The sequence below is a fragment of the Anopheles moucheti genome, chromosome 2, assembly GCF_943734755.1.
Source record: "Anopheles moucheti chromosome 2, idAnoMoucSN_F20_07, whole genome shotgun sequence".
In the NCBI taxonomy this organism is placed as follows: domain Eukaryota; kingdom Metazoa; phylum Arthropoda; class Insecta; order Diptera; family Culicidae; genus Anopheles; species Anopheles moucheti.
Genome location: NC_069140.1, coordinates 7,482,302 through 7,506,862, shown reverse-complemented (window position 1 = coordinate 7,506,862; position 24,561 = coordinate 7,482,302). Strand labels below are relative to the sequence as shown.

Sequence of the window (24,561 nt, the reverse complement as noted above, 5' to 3'; positions counted from 1 at the left end):
GTACGTAAAACAGCGGTACAAATTGAACGATCAGTTATATTTTCATTCTTCGCCATGACTATTACATCGAAATATTACAAATACGATTAACATCCCGCATCCCTCCGTTGAGTAGTCCGTATTTTCGAGTTGCTTTATTGGCCCATTTTTTGCTTCAGCTTCTTGATAAAATCTTTGGCCTGTTTGTCACCCTGACGATATTCAAGCGCACGTAGACAGTCGATATCTGAGGAAAGAAAAAAGGATTTAGACAATTTCACTAATATAGCGAAAGGCTCAGTCTTGAACGAGATCTTACCCATCTTGTGTGGTCGCGTGAGAATGAGATGCTTCTGTTCGATTTTGCCCGCATCACCCGAAATGTCCGCTATTTCGTTAAAGCTAAGATAACACTCGGCCAGATATTGGTTGGACATACCGAACAGATCCTTATCCTTGATGCTGAACATGATCAGTGCGTTCGGAATGGAACGCTGCTCGGGCGTAAAGGTTCTGCAAAGTGACAAAGATTGCATATTGAAACTTCAACCACAACTCCACTGCCGATGCACAACTTACATCACAAACTTTTCGTCAAACAGTGGGAATAGCGTTTTGCTCTGGCATTGTGTTTTCGGTTTGGCAACCCCAACGAACCGCTCCTCGGGCAGGAAGTGAACGCGCACAAACGGATCACAGGAACCGTTACCGTCCATCGCCTTCAGATTGCGCGCGTTCACAATCTCCAGCTCGAGGACGTTCTCCTTGAAGAAACACTGAACCGTCAGCATGCCGTAGCCGGTCGTCGATGCATCGCTCCGGTTCTGCTCCTCTAGCCTATCTAAGTAATACTGATGGATGAGATCGGTCGTTTCGTACCCGTGCAGCTGCAGCAAGCGTTCGATGTGGGCAAGCGTTTCCTTGTCGGCGGCTGTTTCTGATTCTCGGTTTTCCGTCGTCTTGAAGTTGGCCACCATCAGGTGCAGCGTGTCGCGCAGGTTGGCAAAGAACGAAGGTGGACGTCGTTTCTGTTTCGTGGCGCAACAAAAGAGAGGAAAGGCTCAATAAAACTAACTCATGACAAGCAATCCATTGCCACTTACGTCCAAATTGCTCTGGATGAGGTCGTACAGGATCGTCGTCAGTTCGGCCCAAATTGCATCCAGTACGCGCTCGAAGTTGATCTCATTTAGCTCCGCGTTCAACACGCTCAGCGACTCCTCCATGTACATCATTAACCGGTCGAGTGAGTTTGAGTCTTGCTGCAGCAGTTCAGCACCCTCGACCAGGAAGCGGCGCATCGCGGGTGCCATTTTGCGTGCCAGTTTCTCCACCAAATCGAGAATTTTATTCTTCTCCGTATCGATCGCATTGTCTAGCACGGCACGCAGTGTTTCTTTGCACCGGTCCGCCTCGATGCTACTCTGGGCGTCACCCAACTTGGACAGTATGTCATCCACACCGAGTTCCGTCGCGAACGGCTTTAAGCTTTGCCGGATGTAGTCGATATTGTTGATGGCCAGACACCACTCGGTAGTTACCTCAAACTTTTTCTCGTATACATTCTCCACCACGCCCAGGTTTTCGACGCGGGCGGACATACGATCAGCATAGAACACGCAGCACCGACAGATGTCCTGTGAACGTGGATAAGAAACGGATAGGCACCATTACTATCTGAATAACGCGGCACCATTACTATCAGGACCACACTTACATCAACGATCTTCGCCACAAAAATGTACGCTCCCTCTACGTCTGGCCAGGCTAGCTGTTGCCAGAATATTTTGATCTGATAGAAGATGGCTAGCGTATCGACGGCAGACGACGAATACTTCACCGTCTCGTCAACCGACTGCAGCTTATCCAGCTCGATAGCTTTGTGAATGCGCGTCAAAGCCTTGTACACAGCGATATCCAGCCAATGTGTAACGCCGGTTGTAAACCAACGATGGTACTCGTCGATCGCAAAATCGGTTTCTCCCGGGCTGAGGGCAGTTCCGAGCGTGCAGAAACGTTTCAGCACCAGGTACAGCTCGAACAGGGTCGTACCCATATTGATGTCCTCATATTCAATAAACCCGCTATCACCACCCCGAGTAGATACCGTCTCGGGTAGATCGATACGCTTTAGCTTCTTGCAGATGTCTTCCACCGTCGGCTTTATCAGTTCCGCCAGCTTCAACTCGTACGTAATGTAAAGCTCCTTCGTGTATGAAAAATGCATAATTCTGAAAAAGATCCAACACATGTCGATGTTAAACGATGTCCATATCTTCGAAATCTTCACCTTCGACTTACTCTTGAAATGTTTTATCATAGTACTCGATGGACTTTTGAATGTCCGAACGGACCAGCTGGATGATTTTGATCAAGTTCTGCAGACGATCCTCATCCGTGCCGGTCTGCAAAAAGTGTCCCTCTTTAATGCCGCTGAAAAAATCTTCAGCACCCGACACAACCGCACTTTGCAGAGCACCACGAATGTCCCAGTTCGGTTCACTATCGTTCGTTCGCCGGATCCATCCGTACATTTGCACCGGGAACAGATCCGTGCCCTCCGGCGGTTCGAGCAGCGCCACCTTCGCGATGATGTTAAGTACACCGTTCAAGGTTTTCAGTACAAGCTTATCGCCCGTGTTCTTCTTGCGCAGCTTCCGGATGGCAGAGAAGCAGGATGGTAGCAACTTCTTCGTCGCCTCCCAGAAGCTCTTCAGTTCTTCCTCCGATACTGCACGCGACTGTACCGGACGGATCAATTTCTCCAGCAGTGTATCGAACAGCACAAATGACAATGGATGATCCTGGTGGATTGTAGCGAAGACGGACCACTGGATGAACGCTTCCGTCGTTGAAGAGAGTCCGCTTTGGGCGGAGTGTTGGGTAAGCACTGCCTCACCCTGAATCGTGAACTTGCCCGACCACCAGTACGGTGCGACTTTCGATGATTCCAGCTCGTGGAGCAGCAGAATGCGCAACAGATGCCGATGCTCCTGTGCCGCAACTTGGCTGTTTTTCTCCGAGCTAAAGTTCAGTCTTATGCGGATGGTGCCCTGACGACGCAACTTGTTCTTCTTGTCCAGATTGTACCACATCAGCATTCCCGAGGCAGGTATGGACTGTGGAAATAAGAATACCGTGAATCGATAAGCCGTTCTTTGATACATCTTTGGCTGGAATGTTACCTTCAGCGGAATACTGGTACGACCGATCAGTTCGTTATCGTGCTTTCCGGTTGAAGCGGTCTGTGCAATTTCTTTCATCAGCTTTCGTAGCCCTCGGACACCCTTTACCTCGAACAGCTTGTTCATTTTCTCTTTAACCGTTTCTGCCGGATCGAAGTCCCACACTTCCACGATGAGATTGGCATCGTTTGCATCCTCAGCGATCGGCCTGTGTAACGAGAATGTAAAACATTTTAATTAATTATACAATATTTACGAGACTAAACTAGCTTAACACTAGAACTACTAAGCGTATAGTTCTCGTGTATAACAATTTCAACGACCTAGACTATGTTTATTGTTTTATGTAGTTCGTACCATATAAAAGACAAGTAAAAGGCATGCTTTAACTACCAGAAAATTGGTTATAACCTCCAAAATTTATGTAATTAAAGTGAAGCATTCCAGTCAAAATAACTGATCCAGTAGTTAAAGTTAAGAGTGATCTAAACTTGTGTTGAGTTTAAGTGAGTTTCACTATAATACTATGAGTAAAACTCATATCCAATGAAACATAACAAAAAGCAATTATTGTGGTAGGAGTTTTCACAAAATTAGTACAACAGTCCTCCGGTGTCATGTTGCAATGCCATTTTTCTAGCCCTGACCTGCTTAATTGCCAATAGCGGTGCTTAAGCTACGGTGAGTAACAGTTGCTGCTTCCAACAATTTCACTCTCCCTCCTCGACATACTTACAGCGAAAAGTGTTCCTCCCACAACGGATTCAGCGTACCCGCCTTTACAGAGGTGTTGTAGCGATGGTTCGGATTCGACGCAATGTACATCGTCACGAACGGATCCGACAGACCGTTCGAATCCTTCGGCTCCAGATCCTTCGCCTCCACGATCTCCACGTTCAGTCGTAACTCGGGCGCTTCCTTGTTGCGCGCCATTTGCATTATTTCGTTGTGCTTTTCGTCCGACATTTTGAACGCCTCCTGGATGTATGGCACCAGTACGTCCACGTTGAGTTCCTCATCGTCACAACCGATGTTGTGGATGCTCTCGAACAGAACTTCCTCGTACAGTTCCTCAATCTGTCGTGAGGGGAGATGGAACGTGTGGGTGAGAAATGAATTTTCGCAATGCTAACAACACAAACGCCCTGAATCACATTACGGTCATCGAATGGACGATCATGCTGGCCTGGTGTTCGATCTCCTCCTTTCGTATGCCACGGAACGGATGGTACGGAAGACGCCCGGGACGATTGCTTCCGGCTGAGCTGGTACCGTACGGATTTTCCGACGTTCGTCGGACGCTTGTTCCGTAGTCACGCTCCTGAGGTCGCTGGACCGTAGGTTTTGTACGCCGATCCAGCGAACGGAAAGATTTGGTCAATCTCAGCGTACCAAACTTGATGTTAAACTTCCTGTTGCCACTCAAACCACCTCCATTAAGAAGCTTAGGCAGTGAGTAGGTACTCATAGCGCGAAGTTTGTTTACAGGACTTCCGTCCGTCGGTAGATAAAAACGTCCAGAAAGAAAGAGCTACTCGAGAAGCTTGGTGCACACAGAGAGTTCGAAATTATACACAACGCGAACCCGAGCGATCGATTACATAAAGCTCCAAATGTGTTGCCGTTTGCCCTGTTCTCAACAGTACGCAGCCATTTTGAAGAACTTAAACTTCTTGATCCTGAGCGATCTTTCGGAGAAAAGACTTTCGGGTCATTTTTTCCTAATTAAAACATTAGAATTCGCGCAACAACGGAAAAAAACGGAATTTCCCACGCACTTTTCCGAATGTCGACACTGTGCAGTATTTAGTTTCGCAAGGCAATATATATGAACACCTTCCGTTTTGTCTGTTCACCGCTCGACCAGCCTGGGGACCGCGAAATTTGAGTATTTTATTTTTACCTTCACTCTATTCTATGGCGCACACAGGGCGCGAAATGATTCGTTCTATTTTCATAACACCGTGCAGAACAACGCCGATAATATTGAACCGGGCGTAATTATTTCGTCGCTTCGAAGATCTTCCATGCACAGCGCACCTTTTTGCCCTACGGAGCGCGAACCTTAGTCGTGGTGAATCTTTTCGTTAGATTAGACGGTCGCTAGCTTAATAAATCACTGTCGTAAATGTTCGTTACACACATTAAACCTAGGGTTCGCGGCGCTTTGTTCCACGACTCGATCAAGAAACGCTTTGCGCGGTGGAATCGCTTGAGCAAAACTTCGATCCTGTTTACGTCGCACGGTCACAACCGTGGCCGAACTAATGCTAAATTAAATCGTCCACTCTTAACTCGTTCCGACCGATGCGCAAAGGAACGGAAGCAAGTTCAGAATTTCCCGACCGGCTGGTGCTCCGACAGCAAAGATCCTACTCGAGCGCAGGCAAACAAAAAGGAACCCGACCCGGGAGTGAACAGGACGGGGCAACTGCCGTCGGAAAGTATGCCAAACAACGACAACAACAAACAGCAGAAAATGGCAAAGAGAGAGATACACGCACATTTCCGAACGGATGTGATTCGATTCGTCATTGACGAAGATATAAATAAGCCAAGCTGACCTGCGCGGAAAACTACAAGCTACCATGCGGCTCCATCGGTGCTCCGTTGCGCTTACCCGACATTGGGCGACATCGGTCGGAATGCTGCCAAGTGATTGGGATTGGAACATTGGCCCTTGCCAGACCCAGGCTGGGTTATGTTGGAGTAGGTTATGTACAGCCTAAGCAAGCGACTTAAAACGAAGTAACAACGCTGTTGGATGGGTTTAATCTATTGACTTCGTGCATCGCTCAACTAGTTTTCTCAACACACAAAGCGAAATTGAGCGCAAACGATCGATTTGCTTGCTTTCTAAACATTTAGAGTTGCCTTCATGAACGATGTGTGCAACGGGAAGGAATGGTTTATTTATGCTACCAGTTGGTCATTACCACAAGAATGCGGATAAATATTTACCAAGCAAATAATCGATTAAACTAACCTCATTTATTATATTTCATGCGTGAAAACATGATTACTGTTTTGAACTGGCAAGTTGAGCAGATTTGGTGTGGTTTAAAGTCTTTCCCTAATTAGCTCATTTCTCATACACGCAAGCCCTCAATGGTATCTAGTGTTACCAATACAGTTTGCTAATTAATCTTCTGTTGGTCCTGAGGTAATAATACTCATGTACGTCAACGTGCGAGCAACATTGGGACCTTGTGAAAATATCAAGGTTAATATAGTCAGTGCGTCGAGAAGGCAACATATGTGACGGCGCTGTGTAATTTCTCAACAAAAAACCGCGAGAGAACACGTGCTCGTATTTATAGCCGTCGGCCGGTCGAGCCCGTAACCTAACCTCACCGTAACGGAGTAAAACACGAACTTTAATTAATATCCCGAATGTCATGGTACAGCACACGTCGTCCATTCGATGCCCATTCACATTTCCTTGCTGGGATTTTGCCTTAAACGATACGAACTCAATGAACTTTTGAACTGTAGCTACTTACATTCCAACCGAACACAGCTTCGATAAACTCGACCTGCTTTTCCTGCTGGTCTTCCGAGTCACTTTCATCGAGCAGCGTTTCCGTGCCACTGTCCTCCGCTTCCACTACCGGTGGCAAAGTAGTGGGATCGTTCAGTTCCACTTCCGGTTCGTTCTCGTCCGGAAACGGCTGCAGCCGGGAACGGATACTTTCATCGTTTTGGATGGACTTTTGGCGCAGGATCGAGCCAAACTTCTCAAAGAAACCACCATCGAGGTCTTGAATCCTGTAAATAGAAACATCGGGCATAATGTGTGAATTTTTGCTGACGCGAGTGTTATTTTCTCAGTTCGTTTCTCACTAAGTTCTGCTCTAAACGCTTAATGCTAACGAATCATTATACATACTGTCAAGACAGCGCTAAACTGCTCATACACTTTATAGTTTGTTTATTGATTAAACAGTTTCGTTTACATATACAGTTACAACTTAATGCTAGCTCTGGTAATTTCTTGTCCAAGCAAATGGAAGACGTACAATGGAGTTACTTGTTATACGGTGTGCGCAAGTGTGCATTCAATGCTGCGGAATTTATCGTTTCGTTAAGCTGACTAGTAGCACCTATAGTGCCTATCGAATATCATCGCATCATTTTACTGGAGGTTGCCATAGCAAAGATACTTAATGTAGACATATTCATCGATACCGTGACGTGAGCCTTCACGCCCAATGCCCGACTCTTTGATTCCACCGAATGCCGCCTCGGTAGCTGAGATGAGCCCCTCATTGATGCCGATCATGCCCGTTTCCAGTTGGCGTGCCACCCGGAACACTTGGTTCAGATCATTCGAGAAGAAATACCCAGCCAGTCCACGACGCGTTCCGTTAGCTATGGCAAGTGCTTCGGCTTCCGTCTTGAACCTTACCACCGACACTACTGGACCGAACACTTCCTCATTGTACAGGAGCATATTGTCCTGCAGGTCCGTCACGACCGTCGGTTCGTAATAAAGAGAACCATGTTTCGGCAGGGTTTGACCACCGCACCGTATCGTGGCTCCTTTCTCCTTCGCATCCTTCACGAAACGGTCCACTTTAGTAAGCTGCGCCTGGTTGATAAGCGGACCAATCTGAATGCCTTCCTGACTGCCATCGCCTATCGCAAGCTTACGAATCCGCTCAGTTAGCTTCTCCACAAACTCATCGTGCACTTCGTCCTGGATGAGGAACCGATTGGCGGAAATGCATGTCTGGCCGCAGTTTCGGAACTTGGAGTTCATGGCCCCGGCGAGAGCTTTCTCCATGTCGGCCGATTTAAACACGATAAACGGTGCATTGCCACCCAGTTCCAGCCCGATACGTTTAACACCATCTGCACACTGTCGGTAGAGCAGCTTGCCAACTTCGGTTGACCCGGTAAACGATATGGCCGCCACCTTATCGCTACCACACAGCAACTGCCCAATTTCGGCTGCATGTGTTCGGCTGCTCGTTATCACGTTGATAACACCTTTCGGGAAGCCAGCCTCCTCAGCCAAGCGAGCCAATGCTAGCGCTGTCAGAGGCGTATCTTCTGCCGGTTTAATAACTACCGTACAGCCCGCCGCAATCGCAGCGGCCGCTTTGCGCGTGATCATGGCGTGAGGAAAGTTCCAGGGCGTTATCAAGCCCGCCACACCGACCGGATTGCGTGTCATCATAATCTGTCGGTTCGCTACGGGCGACGGGACGATTTCACCGTAGATGCGGCGTGCCTCCTCTGCGAACCACTCGACGAACGAGTTGCCGTACGTGACCTCACCCAGCGATTCCACCAACGGTTTGCCCGATTCCGCCGTCATAATGCTGGCAATTTCTTGCCGATTCTTCTCCATCAGCGCATGCCAGTTCTAAAACGGAAACAATCGTATATAGCAATCGTGAAGCGAACACTCGGGCGTAGGGCGTATCAACAAGCGCTTAATTGAAGTTAATACCCTTCAATTGATTGCTTACCTTCAGCAGTGCGGCCCGCTCCTTCGCGGTACTATTCTGCCAACCGGGCTGGTAAAATGCATCGTATGCCGCATCGATGGCCAGTTGGACGTCCTCCCGGTTCATATCCGGCACGGCACCCAAAACTTGCCCGTTGGCGGGATTTTGCACATCGAACGTGGTTCCCGAACGGGCGCCAACCCAGCGGCCATTTACAAAGGCCTGGCTCTGCTTCAAGGGATTGCTATGCATCGCTCGCGTTGCTAAAGACGTCACCGTACTCAACTTGAAACTAAATCCGTAACCGTGCCACTTGCTAGCGGAGCGCAAAACCAACACTGAGCGAAACATTTTCACAACCAGGCACGACGACTCGCGGATGCTAATCGCGAGGCGTTATCTAATGTGTACTTTTTTCGGGCCACCGATAGGGAGAACAAAGTAAGCCAATATTGACAAATTTGATTGATTAGTGGCACGAGTCGGACGAACCGAAAATGTGCTTCCGAGATCCTTCTCGACTGTGCCGCACACAATCGCTCGGCACGACCAACCAAAACAATCCGCTGCAGAGCGGCTGAAAATTGACACTTCATCGGCTGTGGGGATGGTGTGTTTAAGCAACAGAGTCGAATACTTACAGCGAGCGAAATTCAAACACGATTCCGTTACGCCCACGATTGCTTCCATTTAGTTCCGAACCGAATGCATGCAATGCGATGAGTGATGCAACTAATCTCCTCAAGGTTAGGCTAATAATAATTGACAATTTCTGAGACCAGTTTCTCATCAGTAACGGGATACTAACGCAAGGTTATCGTAGTATTTGATTAGTAGTTAACTGGGTAAGCAAGTTAATTGAAAAAGAGACAATGAACTAAAGAACCCATTTTTAGAACGATAAAAAAAACTTCTTATTACCGCAAATGAGAGTACTAATTGAAAAGCGTGGACATGATATCAGCCAACGAGATATAAAAGCACCGATGCGATAGTAGATATGAAAGTGTGCTGTAGTACGCGCGATATCTACTCAACAGCCTACATTACCAGCTATCATTCGGTCGCACAGTCAAGTTTCACTTCTAGCAAACCACATGTGATTCGAACCCCACATGTCACAGTACCTTTACGTCTGAGGTATCAGGTTATCATCAAGATCTCGACGGTGAACTTGAGAATGTATGGTTGCGAAACAGTTGAAACTATCTATCCGTGTTGATCGTCATACCCAGGGGCGGATATGATCAATTTGCTTGCTATTTAACTTTTTTCTTGAGGTTTTACAATCGACTAAGGAAATCAAAATATCATCGAATGTTAAACTGCACAAGATGCATAAACAAAATCACATGGGTTTGTAATTTCGAACATAAAATAAAAACGTGTAGTGTCACAAATCACAACATTGCACTGCGCATGTTCACCGAAACGTTGCCCGAACTCTTAGTTATCCGAACTCTTCGGTTTCGATTGAATTAAGAACGAGTTCTATCGCCACACTTGTTTATTATTTGAATGTTCTATACGCTTTTAAGTTTTAGGTTATCAAGACACTGTTTAGAGTATTTTGAAATTCCTGGCCGAGTTTAACAAAAGGTTTCATTTCGTTTATTCGCAAATTTTAAATGTGCATTCTATTTTCACACAGCAATGAAATGTATCAATTCGCACTCAACTCATTTCGGTGAAATCACACTCTGAAGCTAATGAAAGAAGGAGGGAAAATACAGTTAACACCTTTCTACATCAACGATACTTACATGGCCTGATGTTCCGTTGGGGGTTTTTGCTTTTCCTCCTGGATCTTGTGGTACAAACCTTTCCACATTGCTTCCTCGTCCATCTTGATGCTGCCAAGAATCGATGCACACTGAGAGCACTTCGGTTTAAGAGTCTGGGGCACGTTACAATCACTGGCAACAGTCTGTTCTGGGTCAGATATGATGTGTTTTTGCACAAACGCACACGAGTTCTAAGGGCGGCCCTACAATTGTTTACTGATCTGTTCCGGGCAATAACGATTAGAAACCTTGGAGCTTTTATGAGATTATTTCCTTTTCCCCACTGTATATTGCCGACAATATTTCACAACTATAAACTGTACATATTTTCTGTAATGAACCATGACATTATTGGATCAAATCATTTTGTACTTCGAATTGTGTACAAAACATTGTACATTGTTATATGAATTCATTTCTGCCTGTATAACTTCAACGTTTGGAGTTACACCGCAGCCAGACAAACGCAGACGTTCATTACAATTTTAAATAGGCACTACTCCAGACGGAAAGCGGCTAGGAAATAAAACCCGCCGCTGCGTCTTAGCACATGGCTTACGGTACTAACAGCAACAGATTATTTATATGGACATCGTGCGTTATGTTGACGCCATTTCTGGCGTTCGTGATAAAATGTACCCTAACAAACACAATCGCAGTGCTACTTGTAGCACTATCAAATGATGTAATGTAGTGAAACTTGTAAAAACAATCATAAATTCTGTTCCTTTAGGTCCATCTACTAATATCACAGCTAGGGGTAGGTATGACTTTACCAGACATGTTTGTTGAAGATTTCAAGCGCCAACGTTTTAAAACGCTACCCACCAACTCTTCCCCGGCCGTCTCTCTCAAAACGAATGATTAAGATGCGGGAAGTGATCTCCATAGGTACTTGACGCTATTACTAAGAGGCATTCGTGCAGAGAGCTCAGGTTTACTCATAGCCAAACAATGCACCACAATACATAGTTGGGTGCTTAGTAATACTTCACGCGAAGGCAAAAAGCAATCGCAGTCGGATGAATGATGTCATAAATGGTGAAAAAGGGTACCCAAAGCACACCCAAAACCCCACACCGTCCGGGAATTCTTGTTAACTGGTGACGAAATATAACCCTCATCTCTAACCACCTTGTTTTGTAATGACCTCCACCCAACCGGCGTGGGCTAATGGAGGCGCGAACAAACAAGGGCACGGTCGTGACAATAGAATCGGACCTGTTTTCATTAGCGCATTTTCAGCGTTGAAAATTTTTCTGGTTGAGTGAGTACGGAAATACCACTATGCGATGTTCCGGATGCATTGAAACATGCAAAATAGTGTTTGCAAATACGGGATGTAGATTATTGGAAATATCCCAAAATCACGAGGTGTACTTTCGCGAATTGAACCACAAGAACGGAATCCTGATAATTTCGCACAATCTCTTTGCGTACATGTTTTAGTAAACATTCACTGATATACCACAGTTTTCATGCAATGAAAGCCATTACATCGCGACCTCAAGCGATTGTAGCCGGTCGGATCGTGCTGAGGTAATGCTTCGTTTGTTAAGCATTTGCCGGTACGGTTTGCTGACTAAACGATGCCCTTACTGCGCTCTGTGGAATCCGGAATGGAAGCGAGATAAACAACAGCATCCATTGACAAAGTGAATTGCAATGCGAAAATTAATTGCCCACGGGGGTGAGGTAAAGTGTGACCCACTTTAACAAGAGATCCATTTGGAATTAAAACGGCTAACATCATCGGGAACGGAACTCAACAAATGTGTTCCAGATGACGACAATGATCACCGTGTTTACGGTGCAAATAAGTCTATCTACAGTCGAATTATTGGTGCTGCCTGGTTTTAGAGAGTACAATTCACGACGCAGTTGATCAATTTAACTTGTACATCTCAAAGCAAATAATGTCTTTTATTCTACACCTGATGTTATTGGAAGTCCAGTAGCATTTGCACCTAGTTAAGTATTGAATCTAACAAAACAAAATGGTCTGGAAATTACCAAGATCCACTTTTATTCACAATGTAACCTTCAAATAACGAAATATTGTCGAGAATGTTTTTCTTCTTGGGGTTGTGCTTATGGTTTTATCGTGTTATTTCCGCTCGAAACAATTCCATTGGAAGTTACAAGAAGACAACAACAAGAAATCACATCTTAACGCGCTTGTGCGTACCCGTCTTCGTAATTTTGTCTTCACACAGCTTCTCGTAGATGCAAAGAGTCGTTTGCCAAAAATGCTTACAAACGAATGCTGACGTAAGCTATGCCACACTGCAGACAGCCAAATGTTTATTTTTTGTATACTATTTTACTTTCACCAGCGCCGGTGCACTCATTCACTGTTTAAGAACTGTTTATCACCACATCAAGGTTGTAGACGATTCGTCACTTGCGAGTAACACACTGCTCACCCTTTGTACAGCTCACCTGACGCCTAGACGCGAAATATTGTTATAAACGCGGTGTAAAAGCAACGACCCGATGTTTATGATCGACTGTAACCTTAGGACGGAAGTCAGGCCGATCAGCTCAACCAACCAACCAGCCGCTTTTGTTCAACCGCTCTGTCGGATGCAACGACTTGAACTAAACGAAACTGGCCGCTAGGGCAAGCTAGATGGTGAGGTTTCGCCGATCTCCTCACAAATACAGCCACTGGCCGGGACCGGGTCGCGATGCGGTTTTGTTCTGTCCGCACGCAAGCGAAGCGTAAAACCCTCCGCGGCACACGATCGCGTGGGAAAGAGACAGCCACGATCACAAACGCTAGTGGGGATATCCCAACGATTCGGTGTGTTGTGCTTGCCGTGCTGTATACGCAATATTTAATTCAATTGTTTCGAACGTACGCTGGGTGATCAAGGTTTGTTTTGTTTACAAACAATCCGAACTATGTTATTGTAATGCAGGTGACGCATTACAACTGCGACCATGTAAGTATTACACGAAGTTTTTCGTGTGAAGTTCTTCAAAAGTTTACCTTTCCACGCACAACGCACTGATAATGACTGCCCAGTGCGTTGATAATGACAGGTCATTTACAAACTAAAATTGCGCCACCATGTCTAGTGGCTAGTGGTGGCCAAAATTCAATTAAGAAAATTACCTTTTCAAACCTACCATGCCATGAGGATGCCGGTTTGAAGCTACATGCAGAGAATTGTTAAAATATGATCTCGCCATCTTCAAAACCAAAAGCCGATAGCCTTCTCCAGTTCATGAGGTCACCACACGATCACACACTGGTACGTAGTTCAAAGCAAGGGTCTAGAAATAAATCACGTAAAGGGCCGGCAGCACCTTTAAGCTGCGTCGTGGAAGGAAAATACAATTTGGAGGCTATTATTTCCCACACCATGCGACGTGCGGCCCTAATCGGTGCGCTCAGTGATCGCGATGCTACGAAAGGTAAACGTGATCGTACGCAGGAAGCTTTTCAACCGTCACGACACCATACAAATCGATCATAATGAATGCCTCAATCGGCTGGTGTCTTTTGCCTATTATGGATGTAAAGTTCATTGACTTCGAGGAAAACTAGAGTAGCAGAGCTGCTTGAGTGTGTGATGAAAATGGATGTTAGTAGCGGGGAGACACTCCAACTTATTTAGCTCCAATTTTATTAGGCTTCAATTCTACTACCGGTACACACTTGACTTAATTGAAATCAGTTTCCGTTTCAGTTGGAAATGGCTTTTTTCTTTTATATATTACACGAAACTTCATTCTACACTAAACATGAAAAAAAATATCTAAAACTCAACGTTTTGCTCAATCAATTTTAGTTAAGCATTCATCCCAAAGTCAACCAACTAATTATATGCTACTCTTCTCTACTCAAGACACCAGTGGCGACGAACGAAGCCTACTACATACGTGTTAGGCGAGTTCGAGAGGCAGATATTTAGAGGGATCTACACTGGTTCCTTATCTGTGGAATCGACGATGGAGGAACCGCTATAATCATAAACTCTATGAGCTGCACGATTAACTCTCTGTCGTACAACAGAATGGAGTGGTCAGGCTTCGGAAAGGCTGTTCATGCCACGTGAATGACACCAGACGACCAACCCGTAAAGTCATTTTAGATCGTCCACATGGACAGAGGAGGCATGGTAGCCCTAAAATTGAGATGGACTGGCGGTCTTGATGCATCCTCGAGGAAGGCCGGTATTAGGGATTGCTAGACGACGGTGCTCGACCATGAGCAGTTTAAAGGACTCTAGCAGCAGAGCAAGATCACGAAGCGGTTCAAAAAACTTGTTTTACATCTTAAGTATTCCCACGTTAGTAATATATTCTGCAAAACTTTGGCTCTGATTCCATAATGAGAAACCGTCGCGGTATAAAATTCATCTGATTTCCTTTTTTATCGGGACTAACAAAAACGAAGAAGCTGCCGATGTTAGGCAACAACAGATTCTCCAAACACTACCCACGTCATATTACCTGCAAATTATGCCGGCAAGGTCGTGCCAGCGGTTGCACACCAACTGAGGGAAATACGCTCTATACGGAAACAACGCGGACCGGCTTAGCATGTTGTGCTTTGGTACGCAGTGGTATGAGTGCGCGATCGTGAAAGCGATCGCGAGAGGCGCAAGTGAAACAATTCCGCGCAACGCTACTCGCGACTTACTGACGTCACGGAGCAGCCACAGTGTAGTGCGGATGTTGAGAGTATGCGTAGATTTATGGCATTTTTTCGCATTTGCAACACCACTTCTGGAATAAATCCTTCCACTCAAGAGCAGCCGGTATAATTTCTTCGAATGCACGTACAGTGAAACGAGTGTAGTAAATTATGCTTTCGAGATCAATATTCTTGAACATGCTACAAAACATGTTTGCTGCTATTACATCGTGTTGTAAAATTGTTCTACAATAAAATATTTCTGATAAGTCTATCTGAACATCTATCTGAGCATCTGAACATAATCAACAATCGTGTTAAGCATTTTTTTACGAAATCCAATGCTCACGTACAATTCAAAAACGATAATCCTGATACCAATATCAGTTGGAGCAACTGTTTATTTAAACGGTCATACACCTTGCGCTGCTTTGGTTTACTCACATGACCTATTGGCAACAGCAGAGTGCACGGTGCGAATCCGATGTATGTTTAAAAGAATGAACCGCACAGGCACAAATAAACAAAGAAATCTATCCAGACGGAACAGTATGAGCGTTAGCATTCCTCGTTAGCTATGCCATCTTAAGATGATGCTCCAAGTATGCAAGGTTACAAGAAAGATGCACATGCGTGGAGTTAAAAATCTATAATTGGATTGTTGTTGTGGTTTCTCAGGGATTGGAGATCGTCTTTAATCTGAATATGAGTTGAAAAATAAATTGAACACATGAATAGACTTATGCCAAACAGAGCTTATACTGTAAGAGCTGCAATAGCATATAATAGTAATAGTAATAGTACACGTGTATGTAAAACATCTAACCGATCAAATATCGCGTTCGTATTCGATATGTTCTAGCGCTGCTACAATCCGACAGATGGCGCCACTAAGTAGAGCTAGTAGCTCTAGCAGAAAATATCTTACGGAGCGTCCAGACTGTAGACCATAACAGTTATACGTAACAAAATTTTGTTATGTTATACTTGTTACGCGTAACAAAAACAGAATAGCGAAATGTCGAATCCGTACCGTAACATATGCTCGAATTTAGCAAGTTCGAGTTGTTTTGCACCGGAAACAATTTTTAAACATTGGCGGTTGATCTAAGCACTGAATTAAATTTTTTCCCATGGTCTTTGTGCGAAAATAATGTATTTCAGCAATAAAATAGATTCTTGTTACGCTACGCGGGGGATTTTGCGTCCACACTTCCCAGCATGCAAAAGACAGACGGACGGGCTAACATTGTCGATTTACGCTACACAGTTCAAGAGTGCACGTGTTTTTAAGGCGTTTTTACTGCATTATGGTCAGCAATTTTATCTTATATGACTTTAAGAAGATTTTAACTAATTTTACAAACACGTTTTATTAACATTCAGACGATTTTTCAACATTTTGCAAGTTTTAGCCCACCTTCGGGGGCATTGCTATTGTTGATGTTGGTACCTTGGGCAGCATATTGGTTGTCACACCTTCACCAAGAAGAAGAACAAGAAGCTCACGTAAACAACATGAGAGAAGCCGCTGCAGAAGCGAACCAATTTTTTCTGCAATTGTGTGAAATACAGTTGTTTCCATGCAGAAAATAACAGTGAGGAGTCTTCTGCTGCTTCTACCCTTGCGAATAAAGCGTCATTCGCTTCTGTATCACTACCATGTTCGTGCAACTGGTTCCACCGTCATGATCATGCTGCCGGCAGAACCAAAGGAATGAAAGAAATTTATATCGTATGAACGTGCTTTTTTACTATGCTACAGGTTCATCCTGTACCCGAAGAGGTCCTTAAACACGTAAATGACCCTGTTACATCGCACAACAGCTCCAATGCCATCTTGCAGTGGTTAAAATGGGTTACAATTTTCTTCAGCGATACCGACCTCTGAATGTGCATGTGATATTCTGCGTCATAAAAGAAACATTATAATCGCACGAATGGTTTGCAAGCAGAGTTCTTGCTACATAATATTTGCTCCTCTGATGTATTTACAATAGTTTGCGCTACGATCACACGAAAACAAGACGAGACAAACTCATGACGGTTTGATGACGGTAATGATGATGCTGTTCCACTGGAATCAGTGTCCGAAAATGCATGTAAAGTAGAAACTATTTATACCTTCATTAAATTCAGGAAACACTTTTCGCTGAGGCCGAGGCTTCAACGAAACCAAAATACATACCGATTTTTAACTGCATCATCAATTTGGTGCATCTAGCGCAAATTCATGACGAAGACATACACAGCAAAGCATATTTCGCTTGACTCCATCATGGGTGCTTTTATAGCCCTATATTAGCCCCCAGTTCAACACAGACGTAAAAGACAAATACATAACACATTAGAGATTCAAACACATACAATACGAGTTCGATTCTAAATATAGACAGTAAAATGATTGGGGGTTGCATAGAAGAAAAAAAGAACTGGTAGGGAATGGTGGGAGAGAGGGGCAGGATGGAACCGAAAATTTTGTTTTTGGCAGCGTTGCCAATTTTTTGGCTACTGCAAATGTCAAAACCTGCCTTAGCCATCGTTATTCGGGCGCCCGACGGTACCAATTTCGGGCGCCCTGCAGGAGCATTTTCGGGCGCCCTTTCGTGTGACGTTTGGAGCTTGGGTTGTTACGGTCCGTTCAGTGTTGCCAAATCATCCTAAAACGCAATTTTATGTCAATTTGGTTGCCAGAAATGCCGATTTTCTGCTCGAAAACCATTCGAGCGTATGTTACGCTTACAGTCTGGACGCTCCATTAAATAACTACTCTTTGGCACAGTCTGCACAATTGCCCAAAATTAAACGATAAAATCAGTCTCAGAATTGTTGTAAGTAAGGCAATTTGTAAACAAAACAGCACTATCACAACAAGAAATGCATTAATTTCCAATGTACTCACCTGCCACCTTTGCCTTTGGGAGTCTTCCCTTGATTGGGACGTATCTTGCGCAGCATGCCAAGATTGAAGTACTTCTGCCAGGCACTTTCCTCCTCGTCGTCGTATTTGTACGTGAAGAAGCTGCCACCACCACTAGTGAGGAAGGTGTTGGTCCTGCGAGCACGTCCGTTCTTCCCAGCACGTCCTGTCGCTGTCGAGCGCCCGAAAAGCCTATCCGACCAAAGTAGTCGATGATCGGGTGTGACCTTGGCGGGTCCGTTTCTTCGCCGTGACTGCTCGCCGACCTCGTTCAGGCAGTTTTCACTTTTACTCCACCGACCAGTACCGTTCGACGTTCGATTGCCAATGCTGAACAGATTCTGTATGCTTCCGCTCCAACGCCCAAAAGTGCTCGTCGGTGGGGCTAATAAATTCGACTGCGTCTGTGCCGAAGTTTGATCGCTTGGCTTATTTTTAGCGCGTAATTCGGCACCGATTCTGTGCCGGTTTGGGCCCACCACAATTGAAGGGGTTTTCCCGCCAGTTGGACCATTTTCCACACTCGACTGTTTGCGGTGCTCTGGAGGCGTGTGGTCATTCGGTATGGTGTCCATGCTGCTACGATACATGATGGAGTTGGAGTCGATGGCGTTCAGCATGCAGGAACTTCCGGCATCGAAACTGCGCCGTTCGTATTGCTCCAGCTGATTCGCTACCTCGGAGTAGTAGCTGAGCGTCCTAAAGCTGTGATCGTTCTCGTCGCCATACGTCGACTCGGATGGCCAGTTCTGTTTGCGAGAAGGAAAGACCAAAACAGAATGACGATAATAATGCCAGCGTGGAAATCCTTGCCTTCGTGCAACTGAGGCCGAGAGTTGCATGAGCACTCACATGTGACCTCCGCACAAACTTACCTTGAAGTGTTCCGGTGGCATCGTTTGACGTTTGTTGTAGAACGGTGTGTACATTTTGTACTTGAGTGGATTGCGAGCATCACTGTTGATGCCGAGCACGAGACAAGAAGCCTGTGACGATTCTTGATACGAGTTTCGGATCGCATCTCTTTCTGGTGCAACACCATACCGGCGTCTCGGTACCACTGGAGGCTTTCCCTTTTCGTCCGTCTCCAAAATAGTCATGTTGGTGCCGTTGGCTATTTGAACGTTTAATGTCACATTTCCGTACGCACCGGTCCTACGTCGTAGCGGAACTTTCGGCTTCGAAGGTGCCACAGTATTTAGATCATATTCTATAGAGTTCGGTATCGAAACTTCCGATTGGGACAGCGATCCATTACAGTCTTGTTGATCGTTAACGTACGCTATGGCTGAACTGTGATGCAGCGCCGTATCTAGCTGGGCTCCATTTTGTAAGGATGCTGTTGCAAAAAGGTTATTCTTCCTAAACAGTGCCTGTGAATTTCGACGCTGGCGTATGGGATGGTGACTACGGCGAAACGTCGGCAATGAAGCATCGTCCGGCTCGTCGTCCATGAAGGGTATTTGATTAACGATTACGTTGGTCTGGTAGATAGGATTCATGGGATGACAACAGCTAGCACATCGGTCCGAGCTGGTGGAAGAAGAGAAATAACAATTATAGTGCTTATCTGTGCAGACAAATCACTGAGAGCGGACACCCGTTATCTGCTTCTTATTTAGGTTGTATGTATCACATTATGTAATACAGGAAATATCTTCATTTCGTTTAAGAAGAAATTGCCCATTATATTAAATAATCGTCGAACGATTTATGTCGCAGACTATCGGTTTTTATTAGCAATATTTCTAACAGCTCTGGTTCTGGTGAGAACTCGAAAGAAAACCGATCCTCCAAGACAGCCCTTTTTAACCACCCTAATGGTGGCGCCCTCTTTGGTGAAACGAACGTAGCTCCTGGATGCAAATCGGCAGATTGTTTCCTTAATTTTCACTACTTTACATATTTACATGTTGAGCAATTTAGGGCAAGTTAGCACTTTCATATTCGAGTGAGAACACCCAGGATTAGTGAAAGCTCGGAGAAAGAAATATCTCCAAACTGCAAACTTCACATAGCAGAACCGGTACCAAATCACATCCACATCATTCCATTTTAATAAAGACTGGCTTACCAGGGATGACGAAGAAGAACTTGGGATTATTAAATATTATAGTTACTAATATCTGACTCAAATTCGCGCCCAAGACTGTCTGTAAGTTTCCACTCGAAATACAATTTTTATGTTTTTAGCATACAATTTTTCTCTATGTTTGTTTGTTGGATCAACGAACGACCTTCAACTATAAAACAGAAACGTAATTTCACACCCTGCACGTTGCTTTCATGGACAAAAGCGCTTTCTTATCAAACGTGTACTATGACAGGAGCACGATTTTACAACACCAAAAACGTTGTCGTGCGTTAGCCAGAAACAGAAAGGATGGCACAAACACTATTTATCAGCTTTTAGTCACACTACGAATGCTGTAAAAAGCTTTCAATGATGATGAATCATTGACAGTATTTTTATGTCGTTCGTAATGCAAATGCGAATGACTGTTCCTATCAACATAAAGTTCAATTAAGATAATTGGTGTATATTTTATTTCAGTACGGGATTTCCATGCTGGCCATCATTCCCCAAGCCTCCAAGTGTGTCAATTGATAAACGAGCATGACGTTAAGCATTAACGAAACGGCCGCTGCATAAAAACTCTCCGGATCAAATGTAGATCTGTGTGGAAACTAGGTAACATTGTTGCAAAAATTATTCACTCGAATGATAAACACACTCCACACCCGTGTCGAATCACCACCCCAAACATGGTTTTTAACAGTTTCCCCTTTCCCAAAACTGAACAAAAACCGCGTCGTTTGCAGCCTAAAAATGCATTTTAAATTGTTTAAACGTTTTGTTCTTCCATTTTTTAATCCTTTCACATTTTGCACTGCGGGAAGTAGATCAATCAATGCACTCAATACACTACACGGGCAAATACTCGATAGCGACACGCGCGATCTCCTTCCGACACGGATGGGCGCAACTACCTGTTTAACCTATCGCTTCGTTGGAACACTAATGCAGAACTGAGCACACATTTTCTTGGGTAGGCACATGCAACGCTTTGGCAGGTTATTTCCAACTCTTCGAACAAAGGGTGCCGCATGTAGCTGCGTATTTACCACCAGCATTTTGCCATTCTGCAGCAGTGGTAGTGCAATGAAGAAGAGTTCATGTTGCGATAAAAGCAACCCCAACGCTAAGGGACAAGTTCAATGGCAATTGTGGGGGCCAAGTAGTGTCATTTGAAAATGAGTATGCTTCATGTTGTCTTTACGATTTTTGGTTTAGACGAGCTGGCCGTATGTGAGTTAGTCATTTCAGTATTTGCACAATTTGCAGTATTTTTTTGTTGAGTGTTACTTATTTTAACCAATTTTAAGTACATCTTGTAGGTACTAGATCAATAGATCAGTGAATCAATCAGATCGAATCACATCACTTATAGAAACAAACAAGTGATCGAGAACTGAGTAAGGTTCTCGCCTAAGGTTCAATTCCTCATCGCTGTAAGGCTTTGTAGTCTTCAATGTTCTCGAACATTTAAAATGAATGGCTGTGTTGCAAGACACAAATTAAGACATCGATGATGCCTATTCCAATGTATTTGTATTAAGAAGCAATCCAAATACGATCTACAAATTGAAGATCGAGTGGCCTGTTTGTTGGCTATTGAAAGAAGGCAGCGCTCTCGAATTATTTGGAAATTACTTAAAAGAATTGATTATTTTATATTAAATGAGAACTTCGACAAACTCCTGCCCACTCAAGTTCTCCCTTTCTAGAAGATGATTCAGTAATGTGACGCACAATTACTAAATGACTTGTCTGGGGTTTAAGTGGACATGGAATTGGATTCAACCTTCCAACTTGAACTGTTATGCAACAACTTAAATTCTCTGCTCTGAATTGAATAAAACATGATAGTGATGTCTAGGGCAGCAAATTATACCAACGACTGGAGATTGAATGGCATTAGGACATAAACATGGCAACATCAACATCGAAAACATAGTTCCAAAGAAATGAACCTAACATTTTGTTTGAAATCATTTAAATTATGTAAAAACAAATTTTTAATATATCATAATATACAAAAAAATCGAATTATGTTCAATAACTTTCATAAAAATGAACTCTTCCCTTACGCATCCTTTTACATTTCCCACGATGAACCCATCTCACCTGTTGCGATGCAAGTCGTACCGATGATGCCCAGTGTCCGGCAACAAATCATCACACTGTACTGATTTATCCTCGAATTGGCGCTCGGCCAACATGGTACCAGTATCTCCCGCCACACTAACGCCACAACACGGCACCGGAACGCTTTTGTCCAGTTTCGACGATTTCACACCCATCAGCCGACCCTTCAGCCAAGGAGGGGCACTGATTTTGCGTGCACTTTTCTTCTTCACTTTCACCTCACCGTCGACGTCTAGCACGGACACCGTCCTTGCCGCCATCGTGCCGTCCTGTGACGATCGATTTGTACTTTTCATCACTGCAAACTCACATTACCACCAAATTTAGAGCGAAGTTGTGGCAGAAGAGTGTTTCACTGTCGCCAATTGAGCACGTAACTAACAAATAAAATAAGTTGTTTATGCTGACTTGTCAAAACTGCAATCGATTCTGTTCTGTGCCCGACGCACGCTTGGATCACATTCTCCTGCAGAGATGGGTTTGCTTTCAACACTGACAACGGAACTCCAGAGACAAACTGGCTAACTGACTGGCTTTCCAATTAGTTCTAGCTCTCCTTTGCACTGGGCCCAGGGAGCATGAGTTTATGTAATGGGAAAATACCAGAACTACCAGCGTGTCAAAGGAACGCGCGATAGGAAGATAGCTAGAAGGTGTATCATCGCATCCCACCCTCCCAGAAGCAGACCAGCATAGAATGGGTGCCGCCTGAGTCATCGCGATTCGATCGAAAACGGCAAGATAAAGCAAGAAATTTGCCATACGCGTAGAAGGAATCGATTTTTGTTACCATTTCTTCACGCCAAACTGCCGCCTGTATCTCAGCAGTATGAAGGTTGTCCTCCTGGCACGCAACACAAAATTGATTAATTTGAATTGTGACATTGAACAAAACGAATCGTTTTTTTTTTGTTTGTTTCTGCAGATGATGCACGTGTTTCGTTTAATTTAAAACAAATCGTAAGTTATACTCTAAGCTCCCAAATATTTATAAAAATCACATGCACTACATCATAACCTTCAAAACAAGTGGCAGAACAATATTATTCAAAGCAAGTGCCAGAACAAGCTTTATATATAAATAACTCATCTAACACACTCATCTAACTCAAGTAACACAATCGAAACACCCTATTCATGTCTGCGGACATCGATATACTTGTTGATATTGGCCGGGAAAAGATGTATTTTTCACAATTACATTCACTAGAACTGGTGCTCAAACTTCACTTCATCTGCATAACTATTCACTTGAGTCACTCTAGTTTCAATCCAACTCCAACGACATACTCCCGAACTAACTATTCTCAAACTAGACCAGCATGCCCTACCCAGAACCATCCGCCATAATCGCGCACAGGCACCTCCAAAGTTGTGATGAAGCACGATTTACGATCACAATGGACGCACCGGTACTCCGGTTGATTGCAATTGTCTTCGCGCGCGCAAACCCCATGGCACTGGTAGAAGGTTTTATTTATTTACAGTTTATGCAAGCTACACCCGCCGCCTACGGTTGATATCTTGGGAGGTGCTATCACAGTCAAAATGAGACATGTTTACTGCAGATATTCCTATGTTATGAAAGCACAAAAGCGGAGCACGACGTTTCACTTGCTTGTTTGATCGTTACTGAGCCCTTTTTTCTCAGTAGCCTTGACACGTACAGGGACTAATCTACTCGCGAATCATCCTCCTGCATGCTGACACTTCACGGTAAGAGGACTCCTTTGGATATATTCACATTATGGTACCGTGAACACACGCGATGCTGTCTGAAGTGGGATTAATATCAATTGGTCACTGGAGAGATATCACTTTAGGCAATTTCTTGAATATGTCTGAGATACTTTTCGCAAAGTGCCCAAGAAAACGCTGTGATCCAAGAAGCAGGGAGTACGGATACTGACAAATTCACCACAAACGATCACAAAAGGTATTCCCAGACATGATTTGCCGCACTGTGTTCCAGTGGTTCTTTCCACTGCTGGCAATGATCAACGCAACCTAAACAAGGATGACACATCTTGGACAAGATGGGCAAAAATTTGCCGAACTGTTCAGTTGCACTGCTCCCGAAAGATTCCCCTCACGATTGGCTCAATTAAACGCGAAGAATGATCATTTAATTAACTAACGACGGTCAGCGTACTGGATGTCACAGAACCGCAAACTAACTTTGGCGTCATCTTCACCGGGAGTGATCCATGCTGGCTACACCGGCCCGTGACTTCCACCGCGACAAAGTGTTCTGAATCGAATGCAGTGTTCGCGGCGATCCACTGGCACCGTTGTTTGGTTGTTTTCCCCACGTAGAGAAGAGAGGGTCAGCGGAATTAGAACGGCACCAGGCCCAGAGCCACCTCTGGCCAGTCTCTG

At 44.6% G+C, this 24,561-nt stretch overlaps 2 protein-coding genes across 4 annotated transcripts; both read right to left on the bottom strand.

The window, feature by feature from the left end:
• Position 1: 1 nt before the first annotated feature.
• LOC128299704 (protein unc-13 homolog 4B) lies at positions 2–22,478 on the bottom strand. Of its 3 annotated transcripts, XM_053035737.1 has the most exons (12): positions 22,162–22,478; positions 18,848–19,505; positions 17,955–18,721; positions 6,668–6,932; positions 3,901–4,241; positions 3,165–3,372; positions 2,281–3,098; positions 1,697–2,210; positions 1,083–1,616; positions 559–1,007; positions 299–492; positions 2–226 (listed from the first exon to the last, which is right to left on the bottom strand). In XM_053035737.1, exons 1-12 carry the CDS (start codon positions 22,476–22,478, stop codon positions 135–137), a joined length of 5,157 nt encoding a protein of 1,718 aa, XP_052891697.1. In that variant the 3' UTR covers positions 2–134. The 3 variants fall into 3 exon arrangements, with proteins under 3 accessions (XP_052891697.1, XP_052891698.1, XP_052891699.1); XM_053035738.1 differs by lacking the exons at positions 17,955–18,721; positions 18,848–19,505; positions 22,162–22,478 and adding exons at positions 10,384–10,625; positions 12,831–12,971; XM_053035739.1 differs by lacking the exons at positions 17,955–18,721; positions 18,848–19,505; positions 22,162–22,478 and adding an exon at positions 10,384–10,843 and having other exon boundaries at positions 2,281–3,050.
• Positions 7,001–9,298, bottom strand: LOC128299706 (succinate-semialdehyde dehydrogenase [NADP(+)] GabD). Its single transcript, XM_053035742.1, has 2 exons — positions 8,642–9,298; positions 7,001–8,535 (listed from the first exon to the last, which is right to left on the bottom strand). Exons 1-2 carry the CDS (start codon positions 8,969–8,971, stop codon positions 7,300–7,302), a joined length of 1,566 nt encoding a protein of 521 aa, XP_052891702.1. The 5' UTR covers positions 8,972–9,298; the 3' UTR covers positions 7,001–7,299.
• Positions 22,479–24,561: the final 2,083 nt, after the last annotated feature.

What these genes read in the sequence shown, in the direction of transcription:
- LOC128299706 (XM_053035742.1), bottom strand. Translation starts at nt 8,971, where the DNA reads ATGTTTCGCTCAGTGTTGGTTTTGCGCTCCGCTAGCAAGTGGCACGGT. An exon ending in AGCGGGCCGCACTGCTGAAG is followed by an intron (nt 8,536 to 8,641) that starts GTAAGCAATCAA and finishes TTTCCGTTTTAG; the next exon opens with AACTGGCATGCGCTGATGGA.
- LOC128299704 (XM_053035737.1), bottom strand. Translation starts at nt 22,478, where the DNA reads ATGAAAAGTACAAATCGATCGTCACAGGACGGCACGATGGCGGCAAGG. An exon ending in TGGGAGGAACACTTTTCGCT is followed by an intron (nt 3,373 to 3,900) that starts GTAAGTATGTCG and finishes CTCGTTACACAG; the next exon opens with GCCGATCGCTGAGGATGCAA. An exon ending in TTTGACGAAAAGTTTGTGAT is followed by an intron (nt 493 to 558) that starts GTAAGTTGTGCA and finishes GTCACTTTGCAG; the next exon opens with AACCTTTACGCCCGAGCAGC.